The sequence below is a fragment of the Eulemur rufifrons genome, chromosome 5, assembly GCF_041146395.1.
Source record: "Eulemur rufifrons isolate Redbay chromosome 5, OSU_ERuf_1, whole genome shotgun sequence".
NCBI lineage: Eukaryota > Metazoa > Chordata > Mammalia > Primates > Lemuridae > Eulemur > Eulemur rufifrons.
This window is the reverse complement of record NC_090987.1, coordinates 29814966-29836927: the sequence shown is the minus strand read 5'-3', so window position 1 is coordinate 29836927 and position 21962 is coordinate 29814966. Positions and strand designations below refer to the sequence as shown.

The following is a 21962-nucleotide window of genomic DNA, read 5'->3' as shown; positions in this document are numbered from 1 at the left end:
GAAGAGAGGACTCCATCTGTTAACTCTTCAAGATAGAGCCAAGCATGATCGTCGGGTCCCTTGTCTCTTAGGCTTAAAGCAAAGACTCAGAAAAAGCCAGAGTGACAGCGGATGGCTTTTGAGGTTTGTATCATGTAAGTAACAAGATGAATGTCCTTTTATTTAGAGGTGTGGTGGCCATCCAGATACGTGTTATTTCCTATCATTGCACTCCAAAATTTCAGGCAAATTGTGTTGTTGACAGTGATGTAGACCAGGAATACGTTTCTGTTGAGATGCTGTTTCTGATTTTTTTAAATATTAGAAGAAAGGCTTCATGTGATAATGACTGATTAAAGTGACATTCACAGATAATTTAGAGGAAATGAAAAAGAAGGGGATAGTGAGGAATGAGAGCCAGGCTGGGGAGGTGGCAGGGGAGGATCAGTTGAGTTTGGGTTCCTTAGTCTCGGGGGGATGGCAGGACGTGGAGAGGAAATGCCTTCTGGCACACAGGCTATGGGAGCAGAGTGCAAAGGAAAGAAAGGTGGGGACTGGACTAGGATTTCGGAAATTATGCATGAAAGTGATCAATGGAGCAGTGAGAGAGGATTCTGAGCATTGCTTAGAAGGACTGAGGACAGGGTAGAAGTTAGGAGCCGATTTTGGCTTCACGTAAGGGAGAATTTCCCAGTACAAGAGTGGCAGCAAAAGTCATCAGTTAGTAGGTTTAGGTTAATCTCAAGTCAAGCAGGGCTTCTGCAGGGCCCTGTGAAAAATGACCAAGCTGCAGTACCAGCCCTGCCGCCGTGCCCTGGTGGGCACTGGAGTTCATCCCCGTAGTTTATTTGCCTCTCTCCCCCACTGAACTCTGAGCTCCATGAGGGTGGGATTTTTTTCGTGTTTATTATTAAATCTCTAGTGCCTACTACAGTTCTTAGCACATGACAGGCGCTTGACAAATGTTCAATAAATAAATGAAAAGATGAATGAATAAACAAATGATATGGGCAGAGGTAGGTGGGATAAATGGGAATGTTTAGATGAAGGCAGCAAAGGTAAAAGTCTTTTCTTGGGGCTGTGGGTTGTGGATAGAAAGCCCATTGCTTTCCCCAGGGGACGCTCCATCAGCCTCTCTTGGCTGGATGTGGCCTCATGTGACAGCAGGGACGTGTGACAGTTACTGTATGAGCCAGTGGCCTCCCTGGATCAAGTACTGTTGGGCCATGTCACTTAGAGTCACTGTCTGAGAGAAGGTCATGACACAGGTCCAGCTTCCTCCCCAGGCGCTGCTGGAGGTTCTTGTGGGGCCAGGGGTGGCTGTGCTGCAGCACTGTAAACGCCAGGTAATGTGGCTCTCGTGCCTAGAAAGTCCACTGTCCTCGTCACTCTGGCCCTTTGCAGACGAGCAGTGCTGCTGCTTTTTTAGAAAGGTTCAGTGTTCTTAACCTCCATGCCTCTCTGCCCCTGCCATTTAAACAAGTTTTTAATTGTGATCAAATGCGCATGCCATAAAATTGACCATCTTAACCATGTTACGTGTACAGTTCAGTAGTGTTAAGTGCATTCACATTACCGTGCAGTTAGTCTTCAGAACTCTTACATCTTAGAAAACTGAAATTCTATACCCATTAACCCAGCGGTCCCTGACAGCAGGGACTATCGTGGAAGACAGTTTTTCCACGGATGGGGGGGGCGTTGCTGCCTCAGTTCCACCTCAGATCATCAGGCCTTGGATTCTCATGGGGAGCCCTCCATGCACAGTTTGCAGTGGGGTTCAGGCTCCTATGAGGGTCTCATGCCACCACTGAGCTGATGGGGGTGGGGCTTGGGCAGTGATTCGAGCTATGGGGAGCAGCTATGGGTGCAGGCAGGGCTTCTTCGATCGCTTGCCTGGTGCCTCCTGCTGGGGTGGGGGTGGGGGCCACAGCATTAAATAACTCCCCCTCACCCCACCCCTATCTCTGCCATTTTTGTCTACCACATAAACATCCCGTTTTTTGGTACAATTCAGAATTGTTCCATGTATCATGGACCCTCCATGATGGCATCCATGGGACCAAGGTGTGCACAGGCATAGTCTTTGAGTCATACCCACCCAGACTCTGGGATGAATGGCTCTTGGAGTCCTTCAGAAAGTTGGGACAGCCATTGGCCGCCGGCACATACCTGTCCAGGCTGCCCACAGGGAGGGGCGTGGGAGGCCAGGCCCAGGACTGGGCCAGTGAAAATGAAGGCCATAGTGGGTTGTCTTCCTGGCTGGAAGCTTTCATACGAGGCCTCATTGCCACCCTCCCTGGATTCTTCTGAACTCCTGCTCTGCGATTCTGAGCTCCTCCTGATGTCCAGGGCCTGTCCAGGTCCCCTTCTTTGCACCCATGCCTTGCCCATCGCTCTTTCTTGTCGCAAGAGGCTTGGCCTCAGGGTAGAATGCCTATGCTCATGACTCCTCTTGGGCTTGAAGCATCCCCAACCTTGAATGTGCCACCGTCCCATTTAAGACATGCCTCCTGGGGGCCTGCTTCTTGCCCTCAAGATCATTTTCTCCCCACGGTTCCTGTTACTTCCACAGCCTCTGGTGCATTTTCCTCGCTGGCCTAAATTAAGTTCTGGAACACGTTCCTTTTGTTACCTCTTTCACCTTTTGAGAGGTGATGCTGTTGGCAAGGGAAGTCCAGAGTTTAAGTCGTTCTTTCTTGATCTGACTTTGTCCTGAGGCAGCTGCTCTCGGTGCCAAGCCTCAGGTGTTTGTATAGACGTATGTACCCATTGCACATCTTTTATCAGAGAGTCACGGGAAAGCAAGCTTACCCCCCACAAAAATGAAATAGGGTGCCTTTGCCCCCTCAGCATCCTGGGCTGCAGGTGGGCCGCCTCGGCAGGTGGGTGCCACTCCCCGTGCGCAGGTTTCTCCCTGTGCACTTTGCCTGCTTCCCGTCAGCCCACACATGTGAGGCACACAGGGAAAGAAGAAAGGATGGTAATCGTGTTCACAGAAATCCTATTATCTGCTTGTTGAAAACAGACATGCACATATGAAAAGATGGCTAAATATGCCAGGCAGTAAATGTAAAATGCCATGTGAGTTAAACGGACTACACATCCGACATGAGTTCAGAGGCAAGGCCAAGATCGCTTCCAGCTGCGCCGAGGCAGGCTTTGAGGAGGGAGAGGCGCAGGCAAGTGTGGCCTGACGGGTGGCTGCCTTTGGGCTGGCAGGGGGAGGGCTGGGGATTCCAGATGGGGGAACCACACCCACCTTGAGGCTGGGAGGGGGAAAGGCATGCTTTTTCAGTGCATTGTTTTTAAAGATTTTAAATAGGTGCTGTGCCTTTCCTTTCCGGGGTGATTAGGAACATCTTGCCTGGTACCTGATGTGAAGAATTGAAGCAGTGGGTCTAGGTAGATATGAAGTGAGGGTCTTGAGCAAGCTGTTTCACAGTTCAGTGGTGGATATGATAGTAAGAAACCTGCTACAGCTGAATTCATGGATTTATTTCTGAACAAATAATAGTGGGTAAAATTAGACATCTGGAAGAGGCACACATTTCAAAGTTATTTTAGTCTGATCTATAAAGCGCACTATGAGGAATATGATTGGTAGCTGGTCTTAATAAACAGTTAGTGGGTTCTGCCTGCCTGAAATGCAAAACAGATGTATCTTTGTTCTTTTAAACTGACTTTGATGAATAAACTATATGTGACGTCAGGTCCAAGCTATTGGATGTCTGAGTCCTACTCAGAAATATTTTAGAATATAAAAAAGTTTCCATGGTCGACACTGAGAGAACAAAGTGAATTCCAGTTGCATTGCTGTTAGCGTTGAAGCAGGTTCAGAAATTCAGAGAGGGAGGCCTCCATCCAAGCAACCCCTTTTGGTATTTTGGGGGCATTTTTTTCGCTCTGCCACTCCAAGGGACCCACCCATTTCACAGCTGCAAGCTCTGGGTGGGTTTGCTTTTCAGCTGTCACTCCTGGGGCTTTTTGGTGGTCGTTATAGCTGGTTTGCTTTTTTGTACAAATGTTTCCAAAAAGAGCAAACTAGGATTCTGCAGCAGTGTTCCATTGTCTGGGGACCGTGTGATGTTGCCACTTCCCCCAGTTCGTTCGGTTATGAGTGACGCGGGGTTTTTAATCATTAGCATCTTGGCTCTGCTGGGTGGTGTTGGCAGCCTGACCCTCCAGTCAGGCCTGCGCTGTGCTCTGTGCATCAGGAAACCAGCTCACTCTGCAGGTGTTTCGTCCATAAACAAGCATCAGCCACGGACTCCTCTTTCTTTTGACGGAAACCCTTTGGAATTTAACTTTCAGATACAAATACTTGGAACAGTTGGCAGCTGAGGCGCACGAGAAGGAGCAGAGAAGCCGGAGTGCAAGCAGGGGCAGAGCCGACCTCTCCTTGGACCTGACCTCACCGGCAGCTCCCGCCTCCCCGGTCCCTCGGAGCCACAGCCCGTCATCTTTAGACTCGCAAGAGGCTCTCCCAGGATCATCCTCTTCCCCGGGAACACCTCAGCATCCCCCAGGTGAGTGCAGGGGAAAGAGGGAGAACTGATGGGTTAATGCCAGGCTGCTTCTGGGCAGCCGTGAGGATTCCAACCTGCAGACTAATGCTGAAATAGCAACTGCAGGCAGAAAGGGGGTGGCTGTAACCTGCACTGTCACTAATAACATAGACATCTTCAGAGCAACTCACAGTAAAGCAAAATTATTCATAAAGGTCATCAATGTATGATCATTGAAAAGGAAGAGTATAGAAAATAAGACTGGCTTTGACATTGAACCCTAAATACCAGAGTATTCACTTTATAATTTGGATATGTGGATCTGCCCAACAAATTGACCACTTTTGAATGTTCTTACCCTAGAAACTGTTGGTCTGGTTTAAATTAAACTGAAGGAGAATAAAGTTAATTAAAGCAAGCAAATAAAAATGTGGATCTACTGGAAATAGAAGTTAAATGTCAAGGAAAAAATTAAAATTGTAAAAATTACTGGTGTGTGGTTGGGGGGGGGGGTGTGTGCATGCTGATGTACAGACAAACAGGCTGTCCCTGGAGAAATTCTGTCATCTTAGCTTTATTTGGAGACAAACAATGATATTGTTCCCTGCAGTTTTGAGCATCAGCCGTTTTCCTGACTGTTCTGCACGTTGTGGGTCCGTCTTCTTGCTCATTAACACAGAGGCTGGTTCTCGGGCATGGACTTTGCACGGTGCATGTTGATTAACACCGCTGCCAGCACTGTTTGTTTTAGTCGAGTGTTATGGCTTAATGCCCGATGTAGACTTAGCCAACTGAAGACAGCAGAGACACTAAACTTTTAACTGTAGGAGGGTTTGACTAAATATGGCGTAAAGTTTAATTTAAACAAGCCAGGACTCCATGACCTCAGCAGAACTGGATGTAATGGAATGATATTGTCTGTCCAGTTCTTTGCTGGCATTCGAAGGCTCGGCTCATCCTGCAGGAGCAGGCTGGCTGCACCATAGCTTTCCGTGACGTCCAGTTACTCCTGGTCCCGGAGCCGGGGAAGACTGTCCCAGGCAGATGGCTCAGTCACAGATGAGTAATGTCGGTTTTAAAATACTGAGACTCCGAGAATCAGGAAAACAGACTGTTCTCTAAAAGCCGTGTGGTGTGCTTCCTCAACCCCGCCTGCTATCACTGCTCTATCTACGTTGTGGTATTTCTGGAGGCGATATGAAAAATATCCTTCTGCAAAGTTGTGGTTCGGCACTGAATCTTGGGACTTTTAACTCCAGGAATTATATTTTAATACTGTTAGCAGCTTACAGAATAATTGTCTAAACTGTGAAATACAGAACAGCCCCAAGCTGAGAGGGGATTGTCAGTGTCTATAAATACTGTTTGTCCTCTAATTTTAATCTACATGACGTTTGTGACAAAAGACAGTTGCTCAAGTATTTAGTCCAATTACAGTTGAACTTGAGGCCATTCTATCCAATTAAAAATACAGATTATTTTAAGCTTAAGAACACAGAAAATAGTCATTATACACACACACACACACACACACACACACACACAGTACGGATGTGGGGAAAGTATCACGTTTTGTCAGTATGCTTTCACAAAGATAATCGCAAATGTCATTTTCCTCTTCAGAGAAAGGATTAATAGAGACTGAGGGAAACTGACTAAAATCACACAGTAAGTGATATGTGCATCTGAAAAAGGAATATTGAACTTGAAGTCATATGTAATTACAAATTAATAAAATAGCATCGTATGATGGTATTTGCTTTTTTCCCGGGGAAAATAATGAAAAGCACTGCTCTTGTTCGATTTAGAAGAGCTGTCCATCATATGTTAAGTCTTATAATTATTGTCCCAATCGGTGGGAACCAGCAAGGTATTATCACTTCCTTGTCCTAATGTGTAACTGATTTATAAAATTAGAAATTATAAGCATATAAAAAGAAATGCTATAAGAGGTGGTCTCAAAAAGAAGCTGGGGCTTCTTTCTGCTTTGGAAACTTTTGCCCTTGTGATGGAAATGCAAAACTGGTCTGACAGAAGGGCTTTTCTCAGCCCAGTTTGTTATTGTTCTTTGAAACATTCTGCTAGCACCCAGTTAATAGTGTTTTCTTTTGACCAGGTCCCATTTTCAAATGTTCAAAGTGACTTTTTGCTTATCCCTGACATTTCTAATATCCTGACATCTGGGGGAAGAATAAAAAATATAATCACACATCCAGATGTTTGTCCTGTACCAAACACCTGGCATTCTGTGGTCCAAATGTGCCAGGCACTGACTTGCTTTTTCATTCTTTCTCCTTGTGGGATCAAATGATCATAATACACTTCACATTTTTGCGGTGCTCTGCCCCTTGCTCCCAAATGCTGCTATTTCATGTCTTGCCATGTACCTGGGTGGGTAGGGGAGATGTTGTTATCTATATTTTACTGAGGCCCAGATACATTGGAAGATTCGCTTCAGATCTTGCTGGCACAGTGCTGGGAGTAGACCCCAATGTTTCGACTCCCATCCCGGCCGCGTGTCCTGGTATTGCGGTTCCCCAGTGTTTGTGGTGGTGTTCACATTAATGCCATACCATCCCTTGGCTAACTCTCTCCGCAGTATCTGCAAAAACTGTGATCTACCTTTCAGAATTAAAGAAAAGGAAAAACTAATATTTGTCATTAAACCCATATTGTATGGTTTAATCCATAAAAGGATTAAATGTCCTTTTATGGATTTGTTAGATTCTGGAGAACTTTTGAAACTTGTTTTCCTTTCCCCTTACAAAATATATTTTCAGAAAAGGAAGGGCCAATGGTAAAATATTAATAGCATTATGTGCCATCTAGTGAAACCTTTCCACCAAACCCTTCCCAGCTCAATCTGCCGTAACTTCCTTATTCATGATGCCACTGACCCCCCTATCAAGTCAGTGTGAGCTTGAATTATTTTTCCATGTGGCCGCCTTCTGGCTCAGCAGGTGTATGTCCCAATACGGACTTAGTGGTGATGGTCTGAGTATTTTCCCTCTTTGTAAAGCCACCATGCCCAAGCGAGGAAAAGACATGCATATGTGTTCTCATTTGCACCATGTTGTAATTAATGGAGACGGTCAGCCGAAAGTTCAGGTAAACCTGGAAAGGCATCGTTCTACATCCGTTGCTTCGCTATCCTTTCCTTATTTTCACTGAGCCCTGGGGGTGCATCAGAATATCTACCTAATAAGCTTATTTCCCATTATTTTAAGAAACTCACAGATAACTTTGAAAACAAACAAGTTATTCTCACTAATCAGAAAAGGCAGTGTTCTTGTTGGGATAGAGTTCTTCAGTAATGATTCTTAAGAAAGTTGCTCTGAGGATTAAAAAATAATAATTTGTGTGCCCATAAGTGAAGTCAGTATAGCCAAATAACCTCTTAATCCCAATGTGCGTCAGATCCAGGTAACCCATTTCATGGAAATAAAGTAGAGAAAAACTGCTCACCTGCAAACCGTATGTTGATGGTCCCTCCAGGGTATCCCAGGGTTGAACTGCTTTCCCCGAAGAGCCAGAACTATGTTCCTTCCTTGCTGGATTCCTCATACAGGAGTCTCTCCTGAGGCCATGGAGAGAGAAATGATCTTTTCCAATGGAAGGAAGCTGCTGTCAAGTCTCTTTTCCCCACTGACCTAGCCATGAAAGCAAACGTAATGGCTCGATTATCTTTTATTAGCATTGGCTCGGTACTTTTTGTATTGCATGCAGAAATACTACTTTAGAGATGCATTTGAAATTGCTGCCATACTATATTATTTCTATGTCAGGGAAAAATACGTTCAATAGTGATTTTTTTTTTCCCTACCCATAAATGGATTCCTTGGTATTTCCAAATGTCTCATTGTTTGGCCCTGGAGATATAAAATATGGCCTAGATAGCCGTGGCCTGTTCACCAGCATTTACCTGGCAGCATTTACAGAAATTATGGACAATTGGAATACTGATACTTCCTCCCACAGATCCAAGCATTTAAAGTGCTGGAAACTGTGAAAATTTTCCTACCCTCCTGATCTTTAAGCCTGAACATAAAGTATAGATGTATAGTTATATCATGAAATTTTCAGTTTATTTAAATGAGTAATCATTTTTCATGTGGGGACCCATTCATCACTTCGACTGTCGTCGTTGTTACCAGTGACTGAGCATCTTTGTCACCTTTGTTGTTTAACATGTATGTTTTGAGTCTCCTTCAGGTGTAAGCACTCTCCTAGGTTACCTAATCCACATGGCAGAAATCAGAAACATCTGGTATCCTATTCCAGCTGGCATGGTAGCAGTGGAATATCATCAATCATCAGCCTAACGCCGCACGCTGGTTCTCTTGCATAAAGCTTTTGGACGCCTCCAGTCCAGTGTTTCATGAATTGGCAGGAAACTAGATTCTTTGTGGTTCTGTGACTCAAGGCTGCCCTACCCCCCATCCCCACCTTGCCTGACTGCTGCTACTTGCTGCTGTGTAGTCAGTCGGACAGAATCTCTCAGGAACACCACCCAAGGCCGAGGCCCTACCTGCTACACCTGCTGTGGGATTTTACTGAGAGCCTTGGCCAATCACTGGAGTTTTTTGTTTGTTTGTTTGTTTTGCCTTGACATGTCTCAGTCTCTAAAAAATGGAAAAAGGTAAAACTTTCCCTTTTTCTCCCTATTAGAACCGACAGTTGTCTGCAGTGTGTTTTCTTGTGCCATATTTTGAAACATTAATCTCAAGTCCTTCTTAAGTAGACAAAGTGTAAACCTTAAGTAAGGAGAAGGCACAGAATGGCATTGGGAATGCTGGTAGAGGGGGCATTATCTGATCGATATGGACGATTTCCTAGGCAGCTATTAGGTGTCAAGAACTGTGAAGGGGCTGGACTGAGACTTTACCCTACTTGTAGAACTAATAAATTAGCCTGCCACAATTTCAGAGATGCTGTCAGAAGACGCAAAGCTCCTGGGTCAGAGCTAAAGGACATTATTACTTGTAGCAATACTAGTAGCCAGAGTATCAGCATTTTTGCCATTTCTCCAAGCCCCAGGTCCCACAGGGTGATACCTGCACACATGTTGTGAGGAACCTGAGGAGAGGAACCCTGTGCCTAGGGACTCCAAATCTTTTGTCATGGGCAGTAAGCATGCCTTGCCTTTGTCCCAGAGGAAGACATTATCTTTGTTATAGTGGGCAATAAAGCAACCAGCCCTTTGCCCTGGAGAGAGGCACTATTTCTGTCTTCCAGGGCTATTAGACATACACGCATGCTTGGAAAGATAGTCTAGAACAAAGGCTATCAATGTCTCTGCTTGCAAAACTGCAGAAACATGGGAGATCCATAGAGAATTGTTTCCCAACGTTAGATTATAATGGTTTTTAACCAATCTTTATTATCAAAGTTGTATCCTAAATTCTGTGTAATGAAAACAAAAAAATTCAAATTTTAAACAGCAATTAGCTTGCTTGTTCATACTTAACAAAAAGGGCATCAGGAGCTGTGAGACCCCTCCCAGAGCAGGCTCTTGGCGTCAAGGAGCTTGGCTGCATCTGGAGGTGCTCCCAGAGAACCTGGCTCGTGGCTATGTGACACGTCAGTGCCTTTCATCCTAGGTGGGAGCCTTGGGTCAGTGCTTCCGGGTTAGAATCTACTGGCTACTGGCAGAAGAGCTAATATTTTCTTTAGATATTAGTCATTTTGGTCTTATACCATCTCTTGGCTATGATTTACAAGACAACTTTAGCCTGAAAAATATTTCGAGGAAGATATTTTTTCATCTCTGAGTTTCCTGTGCCCAGACAGAACATGATAGGTCTCAATAAATACTTATTGAATAAATGAGTTTTGCTACTAGTTGCATTAGACCATCTATTATAATTATTAATAAAAGTAACTATATCCTGCTAAGCTTGAAAGAATGAATTGACAAAAAAACTCAAACTCAATTTATTTACTGTTATTATTTAGGACTATCTCTTTTAATGCTAATGTATTCTTTCCAAAATAGCAGGGTTTTTTTGTTGTTGTTGTTTTTATTTTTTGACATCGTTGATATTTCTGTTACTCGACAGAAGCTAGAGGGGCTGTGGAAAGGCATTGCCAGTTTGCAATCAGTGTCTTAATTCTTGAGGAAAGGCCTGTCTGCGATTTGTTCTTGTAATGAAATGAGCATCTAAGTTAACCCAGGAGCTCCACTAGCCTTACTGGCATGCAAGGACAAATGAGTATTGGAGTCGACCCTGCTTGACACTGTTGTGAACCAAGATAAGACCTGTCTATCTGACTTTAGAAGTTATAAAGACATATCTTTTCTAATCTTTAGAAAAGGTAACTCTTCATAGGGTTTGTATTTTGGGTCATTTGGTTCAGGTTCAAGATAATGATGCAGCAATAAATGATGCAATAATCTTAAACTACTTTTTACATTCCGTTTATAATGTGAAATAGAATATTCACACTGTATGTGGTCAATATTAGAATAATTGGACCTGAAACTGGCTTCTTTTTTATCCCATATGATGCTACAGTAGAGTTATATACATAAATCAGAAGCATAATCCGAGGGGCAAGAGGGGGGAGTGGAAACTATAATTTAAATAATGCTTTTAATCCTGCCCAACATGCAACTCAAGTGCATGTCCCTGAGTGAGCATGGCACAAGGAACATGGATCTGTTTTTTCTTGTGCCATTCCTGACTCCAGTGAGCCCCTTGTAGTATGAAAATATTGCTACATCAAATGTCACTTTAGAGTCCAGAGATTTGTATCTGGGGGTAATGCAGCCCATGAATGCAAGCCCAGTACCACTTACTGAGTTCCACTGAAGCTAAACGAAATCCTTGGTTGTTGGAACCGTGGAGGGTGGTTATGGGATCTGTAAAGTGGCACCTTCCAAAGGGACTTTTGAAGGTAATTTTGACCATGTGTAGTTTTCCTCTTAAGCAGTGGCTTAGCCCTGAACCTGTTTGGAAAATCTAGCTCTGAAATTTGAGGACGAAGCTGGGCTTAATTTTTAAGGCATACAAATTCATTAATCTGTTGAATCAGTATTTTGCAGGATGACAAGGTATTTTCTTTTGTAAAGGTGAGTAGCTAAGTGTGTGCCCATCCAAATGAAACTATTCCTTTAGAGCAGTGATTCTCAACTGGGGCAATTTTGCCCTCCAGGGGACATTTAGCAGTGTCTGGAGGCATTTTTGGTTGTCACCATGGCCAGAGGAAGAGCAGGGGCTGGTGCTACAGGCCTCTAGTGAGTGGAAGCCCAGGATGCTGCTAAATCTACAGTGAGTGGGACAGCCACTCGCAACAAGGAATCATCCTACCCACAATTACCATGGTACCCAGGCTGAGAAACCCTGCTCTAGAGTTGACTGAGTGAACAGCTTAGCAAGAACTGGCCTAACACCAAAGGCAAAAGCCTAAAGAATTTTCAAAGTTGTGAGTTTTTTCTCTTGGGACCTTTTTCAGCTTTATGTGATTAAACCACAAGTCTAAAGTCAATGGTGTTAGTTATTAGCTCTGAACTGGGGAGGTCTCTGGAAGCTACACAGTTTGGAGCGACTATTATAGAACTGGCTGGCCCAGCCCTTGGTTTCATAAGACCTGCCAGAAAGCCAAGTCCTGGCAAAGTCATCGAGACACTACCACAGATTGAAATCCACTGAAGCCACCCAAAGACTTATTAAGTTCAGATCTTTCTACCAGCAATTTATCTCTTCAAAGAAAAATTGCATGAGAAGAGAGTCTAATTGGCCACTCTGGACTCAGCTGTCGGGGACATGGATGAAAGTAGAGTCGGAACATTCCTGCCCACCATCTGTTGGGTTTTTATTATTTCAGGAATGATTATATACTTCTCCTCCGTGGCTTAAGTCACCCACCACACAGGGTAGCACTGTGATTAACAGCCTGAGCTTTTCGGTTGGGCCACTCTGGGTTCAAATCCCAGCTCCGTCGGCATAAGCTCTGCTTGTCGGAGAGGCCCTGTTGGCCAGAGGGTCACTGAAGGCATTCGATGAAGGGTCAGTCTGCAAAGGTGTGAGGAGTAGGGTCAAGGGACCATCAAAGGGTGTGAAGCACTCGGAGACTGGCAGCAATAGGCAGCTATAAACACTGTTCCCACCTCCGTCCTGAAGACGCTTGGTGAATGACTGGGGCTTGGTAAGGGCTGTGGCCAGGAGAGGGAGATCATGGGACAAACGGTGGCCGTAGCATAAATGCTCCAGCCTCTCCTTCCTCTTCCCCTTTCTGGCCCCTCCAGGGGTGGACCCATCTGTGAGTAAAGAGGAAGGCCAAGCGCCGGCGGTGCTCTCTGTGGAGGTCAGCCGCCTCCGGCACTGCGCAGCATAGAGAATGGGCCCGAGGAGCAGTCTGAGAGTAGCCAGCCTGCTGTGTAGTCCTGGGCAAGTTGCTTAACCTCTCTGAACATGTTTTCTCATTTTTCACATGGGGACATAAATGTTTACTTCATATCGTGGTTGTGGGAACTAAATAGGATAACAGAATATGATTCCTAGCACAGTGTGTGTAGAAGGCACTTGGTACATAATAACTTTGAGTTTTATTTTATTTACTTAAGGCCAGGCAGGGCCTGATGTCCAGCAAGGTTTTCAGGACCAGATAAGGAGTCGGTGGCATTCTCTTTGTCCCTCCAGTAAGCCCAAGACCATACAAGTGATGGTCTGCCCTGCTGACCTGGCCCGGGGAGGAGCTGGCTGGAATCCTCGGGCCAGTTCTTTCCTTGTTTCTCTCCCAGTTCCGTGATCTGCACGAGGAAAGCACCAGTCACATTCACCCTCTGCTGGGGCCGACTTTTATATTCTCTCAAAAAATCACTTAGGCTTTTCCTCCTTGCCTGAGTTCTCCTGTTGATGGGTCCCACCCTGGCTCCCCAGCCCCTCTCTCTCCTGTGATGTCCGTTTCTTTGGGACAGGGAGTGCCTTTTAGTGGCTGTGTTCTGGTTATGGGTCCTTCCTCCACAGAATGGTGACAGCCCGATCCCCTGTCACATCCTTCTGAGGATACCGCGGACCTGTTCCTTCCTATTATTAAATACTTCTTCCGTCTTGCATAAATGATCCATTCCCATGTCCTTTTATTTAGGATTTTTTAGATTTAGATAGTTTAGATCGTTTAGATTTTTTTCCCCCTCCTCCCTTGTATTTTCTCTACTCCAGCCTTAAAATCTAATTTTTAAAGCCCCGTCTAAATCAGGTCAGTGCAAGGTTCTGGCCAAATACATTTTTCTGGTCTTCCCTAAGTGCATTCTGGCGATGCTGCGATCCCATCAGTCTGCTCTCTCGGGCTGTGGTCCATGCAGACAGATCCCAGTTTTGGACGCCCTTAATGTTGCCAGGTATTCCTTGCCATGTCCTCCGTTCGTTTCCAAACTCACGCCCACCGCCAGGAAAAGGGATCCTGGGCACCTGGCCCGAGCCCTTCTCTCAGTTTCCTTCCTCCCTTGCACAGCCTGGGAGATGCAGTCAGATCTTTGTGTCCTTCCTCTGTCCCACGTGGTTGTGGACAAGTGTGGGGAGCCCTGGCTACTCCTGAACTGCAGGGTTGGTTTATTACACTCCTTCATGAGCCTGCCCCAAGGATGGTGCTGCAGGGGCCTTCCAGGCTTGGGAGCACACGCCCTGTCCCTCCCCTCTCAGCCACCTGGGCACAGCCCTCGCCATTCTCCCCCAGCCTCAGCTTCCTGAGGGCAATTGCAGAGCCCTCCCCATAGAGAGGTCTTGAGGGTTTCAGAAGGTGCTTCCTGCGGAGGGCTCAGTAATCACTCCTCGGAGGGAGCCAGCAGCCCTACAGAACTCCCTGCTCCCCTCTGGTGTAAACACAGTTCTTCCCCCAGTTGGTATCTGAGATGGGGAATGTCTTCCTGCTATCTAGAGTCTCAGACTCTTACCCATGCATTATTCTGGTGGTGCTGGGTTTTTATTCTTTTTCATCTTCTCTTATGCTCGCTTGATTGGCATTCACCTCTTGCTCCTCAGTCTCTGTCTGCAGGGTTTGTTCCCGGATTACTGGTTATTTCGCATGGACAGTATTTCGCATGGAGCTACTCACCGCATAGCTTGCAGGCACGTCTGAGCTGTTCCCAGTGGGCAGCCTGGTTTGCCCTTGATGCAGAGGGTAGGGAAGGGGGATTGGCAGGGTTCATCTCAGACAGGGTGAAATGTGGCCTGTCTCTACCTGAAGCAGCCATTACTGCCCCCAGGGTGAAGTCCCAGGTCCTTCCCTCAGCACACAGGGCACATTAGCCTAACCCCAGACAGCCAGCCAGCCTCCTCTCACTCTCTGAGCTCCAGTCATACTAAAGATCTTTCATTTCTTCCAGCATGCGTGGGCTCCAGGTCTCCATGTGTGCTCCTACCTCTGGCCAGAACATTCTCATGACCACTTTTTCCCGTTTTAACTTCTTTTCGTCCTCAGAGATTCTGCTGAAATGTCATTTTGGCACAGAGACTTATGTCCCTTCTCAGGCCTTGCTGAAGACCCTTGCCATGCCTTCCTACTGCACCATGCTTTTGATCTTAAAAGATCCATGATATTTATACGTATTTTTTATTGTGTCCGGCGGTAGTTGAGAGCCTGGGATTTCCGTGTGCTGTTGGTGGCGGGGCTCAGCCGCTTTGCTGTGCAGAGGCCAAGGCAGGGCATTCAGATTTCTTTTCTCTGCTCCTCTGTAACCTCCATGATGACAGAGCTGGTTCTGTCCTGTGTGTCACTGTGGCTGTCGCCACCGACACCAATGTTAAGCCAGAGAAAGGCTCATTAAATTCTGGGACTATTAACAGTGAGAAATTGCAAACATTGTTTTCATCTGTAGGTGTTGAAAAAGACCTCAGTTCCCTTGAGGACTTTTCCCACAGATTTATATGATTTCTCCTGTTTCCTGAGGACTCAGTGAGAGTATATGATACTTTTCCTTATTTCTGCCAAAGGGCAGCAGGCCTGGCTTAGGGACAGTGACTCAAAAAGAACCATGGTGTGTAGAGGACGGTGTTGGTGAGGGAGGTCCTGACTAAGGGGAAGGGGAAAGGGGAGGAGAAGTGTTCTAGAATTGACTGTGGAGTCTCTGGGCCGTCCTGGGCGTGTTCTGAGTGAGAATGTTGTGGGCAGATGCTGGCCCAGGACCACGCCAGGGGCCTCGGCAAGAGAGGAAGGCAAGGTCTTGGCCCTCGGGCACCTTTGGCCCTTGTTGTTCCTGTGTTTGATTAAGACAGCAGAGAAGGGGTCTGTGGTGGACTTTGGCTGTTTGGCTTGACTTGAATATATGTGATTAGCATTTAATTTGTCCATCATTAGGATGGCCTCACACGCCACAGATTTGCAGTCAGACCCTGTGGACGCTGAGTCATATCTTCAGGCCAGAGGCAGTTTTGGAGACGACTACCTCCCCAGCCGTTGCAAAAAAAAAAAAAAATAATGAAAGACAGAAAGAAAGAACCCACCATCCCAGTAGTTGGAATCACAAATTTAAATTGTCTGATCCCATGAAGTTCGGCCCTGTTGTATTGGGATGAAATCATACTATTTATTCCCAAGAAAGTGTGGTTCTTCCAGAGCTAGCATGTCCCTTGCCACACCTGTCCACGTGCCCCCTGACTAGTCAGAGACCTGTATGTTCGGCGGCATGAAACACGCAGTGCGCACGCGCAGGCTTAAGTCAAACACCCATCAGTCACGGATCCTTCTGCTGAGTCTGCACAGACTCCTGGGGGTGGCGAGGAGACACAGGCTCCTGGCAACCAGCTGACCTGTCTCCTCGTCCGTGATGAAGCCACCAGCAAGGACCCCTAGTTGGTGTTTGCCACATGCTCACCAATTGAACCTTCAATCTGTGCCACATGCTAGACTGTTGGAAACACATTTTCATTTTGATGTGGCTATTCTGAAGTACATGTGTACAACAGCATGTGCTTTTTGTCAACCAGATGATGACACTGCCATTACTAAGGCTGTGCTCTTGCCATGCTTGTAAAACTAATGGGGTTTTATATCTCTTTGCTAAATACTCTATTATCAGATGAAAAAGAAATTACCATAAAAATTCCGTCAGTACCACAGGGAATCTTTCTGAGAGACACGTTCACTCTTTCCCGTTACCCAGCCCAGTTTTTGCTTTTAAGGAAAAGTGTCCAGCGTGCCCATTCCCAAGCACAGAGGCTCAAGGTTTTGTGCCCTTTGGCTTCCTCCTGTTACTGCCAGCCAATGTGTCCCTGTCTGAAAACTCTGCCCTCATGTCGCCAGGTCCTAAAACCTTCCCTGTAGGGGCGGCCACTTGGCCAGCAGTGGCCCTCAGGTCTCCCCTGGAAGCAGCTTCCTGCGCTAGGCTAGAGTCTCCAGCAGAAGAGCCATAGCACGTGAGCACGGGAGAGGCCCTCACTCCTCCACCTCCAGTTCCCACCCGAAGAGCACATGGGGGCATTCCCATGGAGGAGCTTTTCTTCCCTATGGTGTTTGGAAGTTACCCAGGAACATAAGGAAAGGCTGGTATTTTATCGTCTCACGGCTTCCCTCCCTGCCCGGCTAACTCCCTGACTCATCCTCAGAGTCTGAGAGCAGAGGAGAGGCGGAGGGTACTGGCTCATGAGTCCTGGCAGAATGACTTCTTGCTGGGAAGCTGAGGGCCGCTGGGCCCCCTGTCCAGGGAGGCCCGAGTATCTCTCTCACCCTTAGTAATGTCAGCCTGCTGTGGGGTCAGCTCTGCATGCCCCGTCGCCGGCCGTGCCCCTTACCTGAACCTGCAGGATGGCTCCACACAGAGAGCTCCCTGGTCTGCATGTTCTTGTGGGGTCTGGACAGAAACCTTCCAGCTTCTGCCACGTGCAAACCCTGCCTGAATTTCTGTATTGCTTTGATCAGTGTCTACCTAAGGCTCAAGCACGTGTTCTGGCAGCGTGGCTTTGCCCAGCCCTGGGACAGTACTCTCAGGAGTGACCCATCCTCCTCTGGCCTTCCCATGTGGCAGCTGGCTGGCTCAAGATTCTGTGTATTCTCGTTGTGCTGTGCCTCCACAGCTCACAGCTGAGTGTTTTGCTCAGCAAATAACATGTATTCGCCAGATTGTGCCATTTCCCTGCTCTCTGGAGCATTACGAGTGCGAACATGAGCATTTTACCTTGGTGGGAGCGTTAGATCCCCAATCTCGATTGATAGCTTTGCAAATAGTCCTGTTACCATGAGTGATTCTTCTAAATGCTTTCAAAATCTGAACTAACTTCACATCATGAGCAAACATAATCCAAGCAAAGGGCGATGGACCTCATGAGTTTAGTCACTGATTTTAGAAAACACAAAGCTACTACATGCTCATCAGCTTGATTCATCATGGATTTTGTTTCTTTTTTCCTCTAGAGACAAAGGCTGTGTATTAGTTTTTATTGCTGTGTAACAGATTGCCACAGGCATAGCTGTTGGAAACAACCCCCATTTATTATCTTACAGTTTCTATAGGCCAGAAGTTTAGCACAGCTCAACTGGGTTCTCAGCCCTGGCTGTCAGCTGTCACAAGGCTGAAATCAAGGCTGTGACTGGCTGGGCTCTTGTTATCTGATATTCTGGGAAGAGTCCACTTCCAGCCACATTCAGGGCGTTGGCAGAATCCAGTTCCTTGTGCTTGTGGAACTGCAGTCCCTGTTCTTCACTGGCTGTTTGCCAGAGGTGGTTCTCGGCTGCTAGAAGCCACCCACATTCCCTGTCTCATGGCCCCCTCCATCTTCAAAACCAGTACTGATGTGTCGGATCCTTCTCATGTTTCTAATTAATCTCACTTTTATGCTGTTAATTTAAAAACACTCACCTTTTAAAAGGCTAGCCTGATTGGATCAGGCCCACGTGGTTAATCTCCCTATCTTAAGATGAACTGACAAGGGATTTCTGTGTCATCTGCATAATCCTTTCACAGCAGGGCCTCCATTAGTGATTGGCAGAATAACCAGGGGACAGCAGTCTTGGGGACCATCTCTAGACTTCTGCCGACCACAGAGCAGCACAGAGAAATCAGCCTCACCTTCACTCTCATGCCTCACTTGACACTTCCGAGAAGTCCCTGTTGTCAACATGTTCTCCATTGTTGTCTCTACCAGCCAGTGCCGGGCATCCTAAGCCTGAACCGGAGGCAGAACCAGGACCGGAGGCAGAGGCGGGGCAGGTTGCTGATGAAGCCAGCCAGGACATAGCCGCTGCCCACGGAGGCGTGGAGAGCGAGGTGGAGCAGGCGTTGGAGCCGGAAGAAAGAGCCTCCCTCAGTGAAAAAGAGAGGCAGAACGAGGGGGTGAACGAGAGAGACAACTGTTCCGCCTCCAGCATCTCATCCTCCAGCAGCACGTTGGAGAGGGAGGAGAAGGAGGACAAGCTCTCCGGGGACAGGGCGACTGGTAAATGAAGCCCTTTGTCTCAATCTGCATGTTCCAGGGAAGCCTGGGGTGCAGGGCCTGATTCGCTAGGAGCCTGTCTGCAGGGTGGCCTCTCAGGCGACCTGCTGGGTCAGCCCACTTGCTCGCTGTGTCACCCAGTGTCTGGGAGGAGGAATGTGGCCACACTGTCAGCTGGCAGCCTCCTGCCCCATGAGAAGGTGGCCCCCAGCCCTCTGCCATGCTGTGGCATGCATCACTTCCACAGGTGGGAGGAAGGGCCAGGTAATGAGGGCTCTTCCTGAAAAATAAGCCCTGAAAGACAAACTCATCTCCCTCTCATTGTTTCATTGTCAATAATAGTAAGTGCAGCTTTTCTCAGTTTCTGATTTAAGTTTAGAGCTACGTCATATCATCTCATTTAAAAGATTTTTTTAAGTGAAGTGTGTTAAATCATAATGACTGAACATTTCAGACCAGGACAGATTTGTTAGAATGAATCGAATGAGTACTTCCAAAAAGTTGTGATTCACAGTATGCTGAGGTCGACTTGATGTGCTGTATTGGAATATGCATAATTTAAGTAGTAGTCTACACTATACTCATGACTTTTATTTATTACGGAACACATGCTTTTCCTTATGGAAATATCTTTTTGGTATTACACTTAATATTCATTTAGTTCTCCTATGGGTGGAGACTTAATAATTAGGGATTGAATGGAATGTTAGATTATAGGTTTGGCCTAGAAGAACTTCACCAAGGACTTGGGGAGGGTGCCATGGAGGGTTATAGGAGTTGTAAATGACCTGTGACCCCACAGGGTTAGCTTTCTTTACCCACATTCCTACCCACAACTTGTACGCCATCAGGTTGGTAGAATTCCACCTTCCACAATGAACGCTCCTTGCCCATGAAGTCATGTCTTATGGGCCCACCCTTCGTTAAGCTACATATGCGTGACACACTTAAGCCTACATCCCAGGCCCAAAAGGTACCACAAAATCTCCAGAGAGGCCTGCCGGCTAGTGCCCTGACCCATGAATGACTTGTTAGTTCTCAGATTAAGAATACGTTGACTTGGAGGCATGGATCAGTGAATGAAAATTGAGTGAATGAATGAAACCACAATGTCTCCAAGTGGACCTGTCAATCAGTGGCCTCGTCTAAAATAGTTACTATTTGAGTTTTCCCTGGTTAGAATATACTACTAGGTTTCATTCTTTATATTGCTGGTCGCTATGAGGCGGTAGAAAAAGGAGGACTAAAGACTGTAAGTTTACATCTTAGGAATCATTGTACTGAAAAATCTTGTGTCTGCATTTGGTTTGAAGATTTGTGTGTTAGTAGGTGTTATATATACTGATTTTACTTAATTTCTGTCAAAGTCAGATTACAGTTAGTCTCCCAAATTCTACTAGTATCATTAACATTAATAGAATTATGGTCACAGTACAGGGTAAGTCTTCTTGGACAGAGTGGCCTTACATCATGTTTTATTTATTAAGAATAGCTTTAAGAATCATTCATCATAACTGGATTTAGCAGGCCTGAAACATATCAACGAGTTGGGTTAATAAAAATAAGCCAGGCACAGAACTTTCTTGGATCAGTTTGTCCATATTCTTCCAAATAAGGACAACTTTCCAAAAATGGAGACTCTGTTCCCAGTGAAGAACCATTGACTTTCTACCAAAAGTGGGTAACGTCCAAGTGTATAGAATCAGGAATTGGGGCTTCACAGTTATTTTTCTGCTTTACCCCAGTGCTGTTAAGAGATTTGGTCATGTTTACTTGCTGTAGCTTGTTGGGTCCTAAAATATCTCACTGCTCACAGGCACCGTTAGCAGCTGTGGAGTCAGGGCAGCTCTGACATAATAGCTCTTTTCAGAATGTTGTCAGTTAAATCGCAAAGGAGCCTTAGGGACTGATTGAAAGGATTCCCAATTTTATTTCTAATGATTATGTCAAAAGTGAATTTGTAGGATTTGAAAAAGTCTCAGCATATTCCAGTTATGTGGTTTAATTTTTCTTGGTTTCATGTGTTACTCTATGGCATTAGTGTGAGAAGCTTTATCGTAGCATTCATTACACGTTGTCATGATTACTTGTGTAATTGTCCTTTGCCACCACTCGAATGTCAGCTTTTTATGGAAGGGGATGTCTCCCTTATTCATTTTGAGTCCTCATTTCCTAGCTGGGTGCCCAGAACTTACATAGTAGGGTCTCACAAAACCATAGCTGAATTAATGAATGAAGAGGTGTCTGGCCGAGGTGAGGAAGCTCCATTCCTCCTGGGTCCTCTCTGTTACAACCAATATACCCACGCCCTTGGAATAGCAGAACAGTCAATCACAGGAGGACTCAGAAACATGGAAAAAGGAAAGCAGACTGCCTAGGAACCCCAGGACGTGAACAACATGGTAGTAAAGCCCCAAGTAAAGCCTATTCCCCTAGCCAAGGATTGGGAAAAGGATTGCCTAATGGAACAGAAAACCTTTCTGGCTCTGAAATACTTGGCCTATCCTAGACAAGCACTAATGGAAAATCTGATCCAGAGTCCATGGAGACTGATTGGGAGCTGAGCCTCCACCTTCACTTGAAGGCAATGAGGCAATGTGGGTGGGTAGTCCAGTTTCCCTGGGAAGATGCCAGTGGGGCCAAGGTATGGTGGTACTGACCTTCCACACTACTCATCTGCAATGAGCAGTGGGACTTCACATTCTTGCTGGGGTCCTGACAGCAGGGAGATTAACATCTGGCTCCACAAAGACCTGTATGCTACACCTAAAAAGAGTGACTACCTGCTGAAAGGGAAGATGAAATAGGATCTAAATTCTGTAATGCCCAAAATGTCCAGGATACAATAGAAAATCACTCATGATATCAAGGACTAGGGCAGTCACAACTTGAATGATAAAATACAATTAACTGATGCCAGCACCAAGATAAGCCAGACACTAGAATTAGGTGATAAAGCATTTTGAAGCAGCTATCATCATAATGCTTCAATGAGCAGTTACACACACTCAGGAAATACATGGGAAAATAAAATATCTTAGTGAAAAGTAGAAGATACAAAAAAGAACCAAAGGGAAATTATAGAACTGAAAAACACAGTGACCAAAAT

General features: G+C 46.0%; 1 protein-coding gene across 3 annotated transcripts in view; it reads left to right on the top strand.

The window, feature by feature from the left end:
* Positions 1 to 21962, top strand: part of FHOD3 (formin homology 2 domain containing 3) — a 428111-nt gene that overhangs the window by 351573 nt on the left and 54576 nt on the right. For all 3 annotated transcript variants that reach the window (XM_069468095.1, XM_069468094.1, XM_069468093.1), the window contains 2 exons: positions 4291 to 4505; positions 18566 to 18856. In XM_069468095.1, coding sequence (XP_069324196.1) covers positions 4291 to 4505; positions 18566 to 18856 — 506 coding nt within the window. The remainder of the gene's footprint in view (positions 1 to 4290; positions 4506 to 18565; positions 18857 to 21962) is intronic.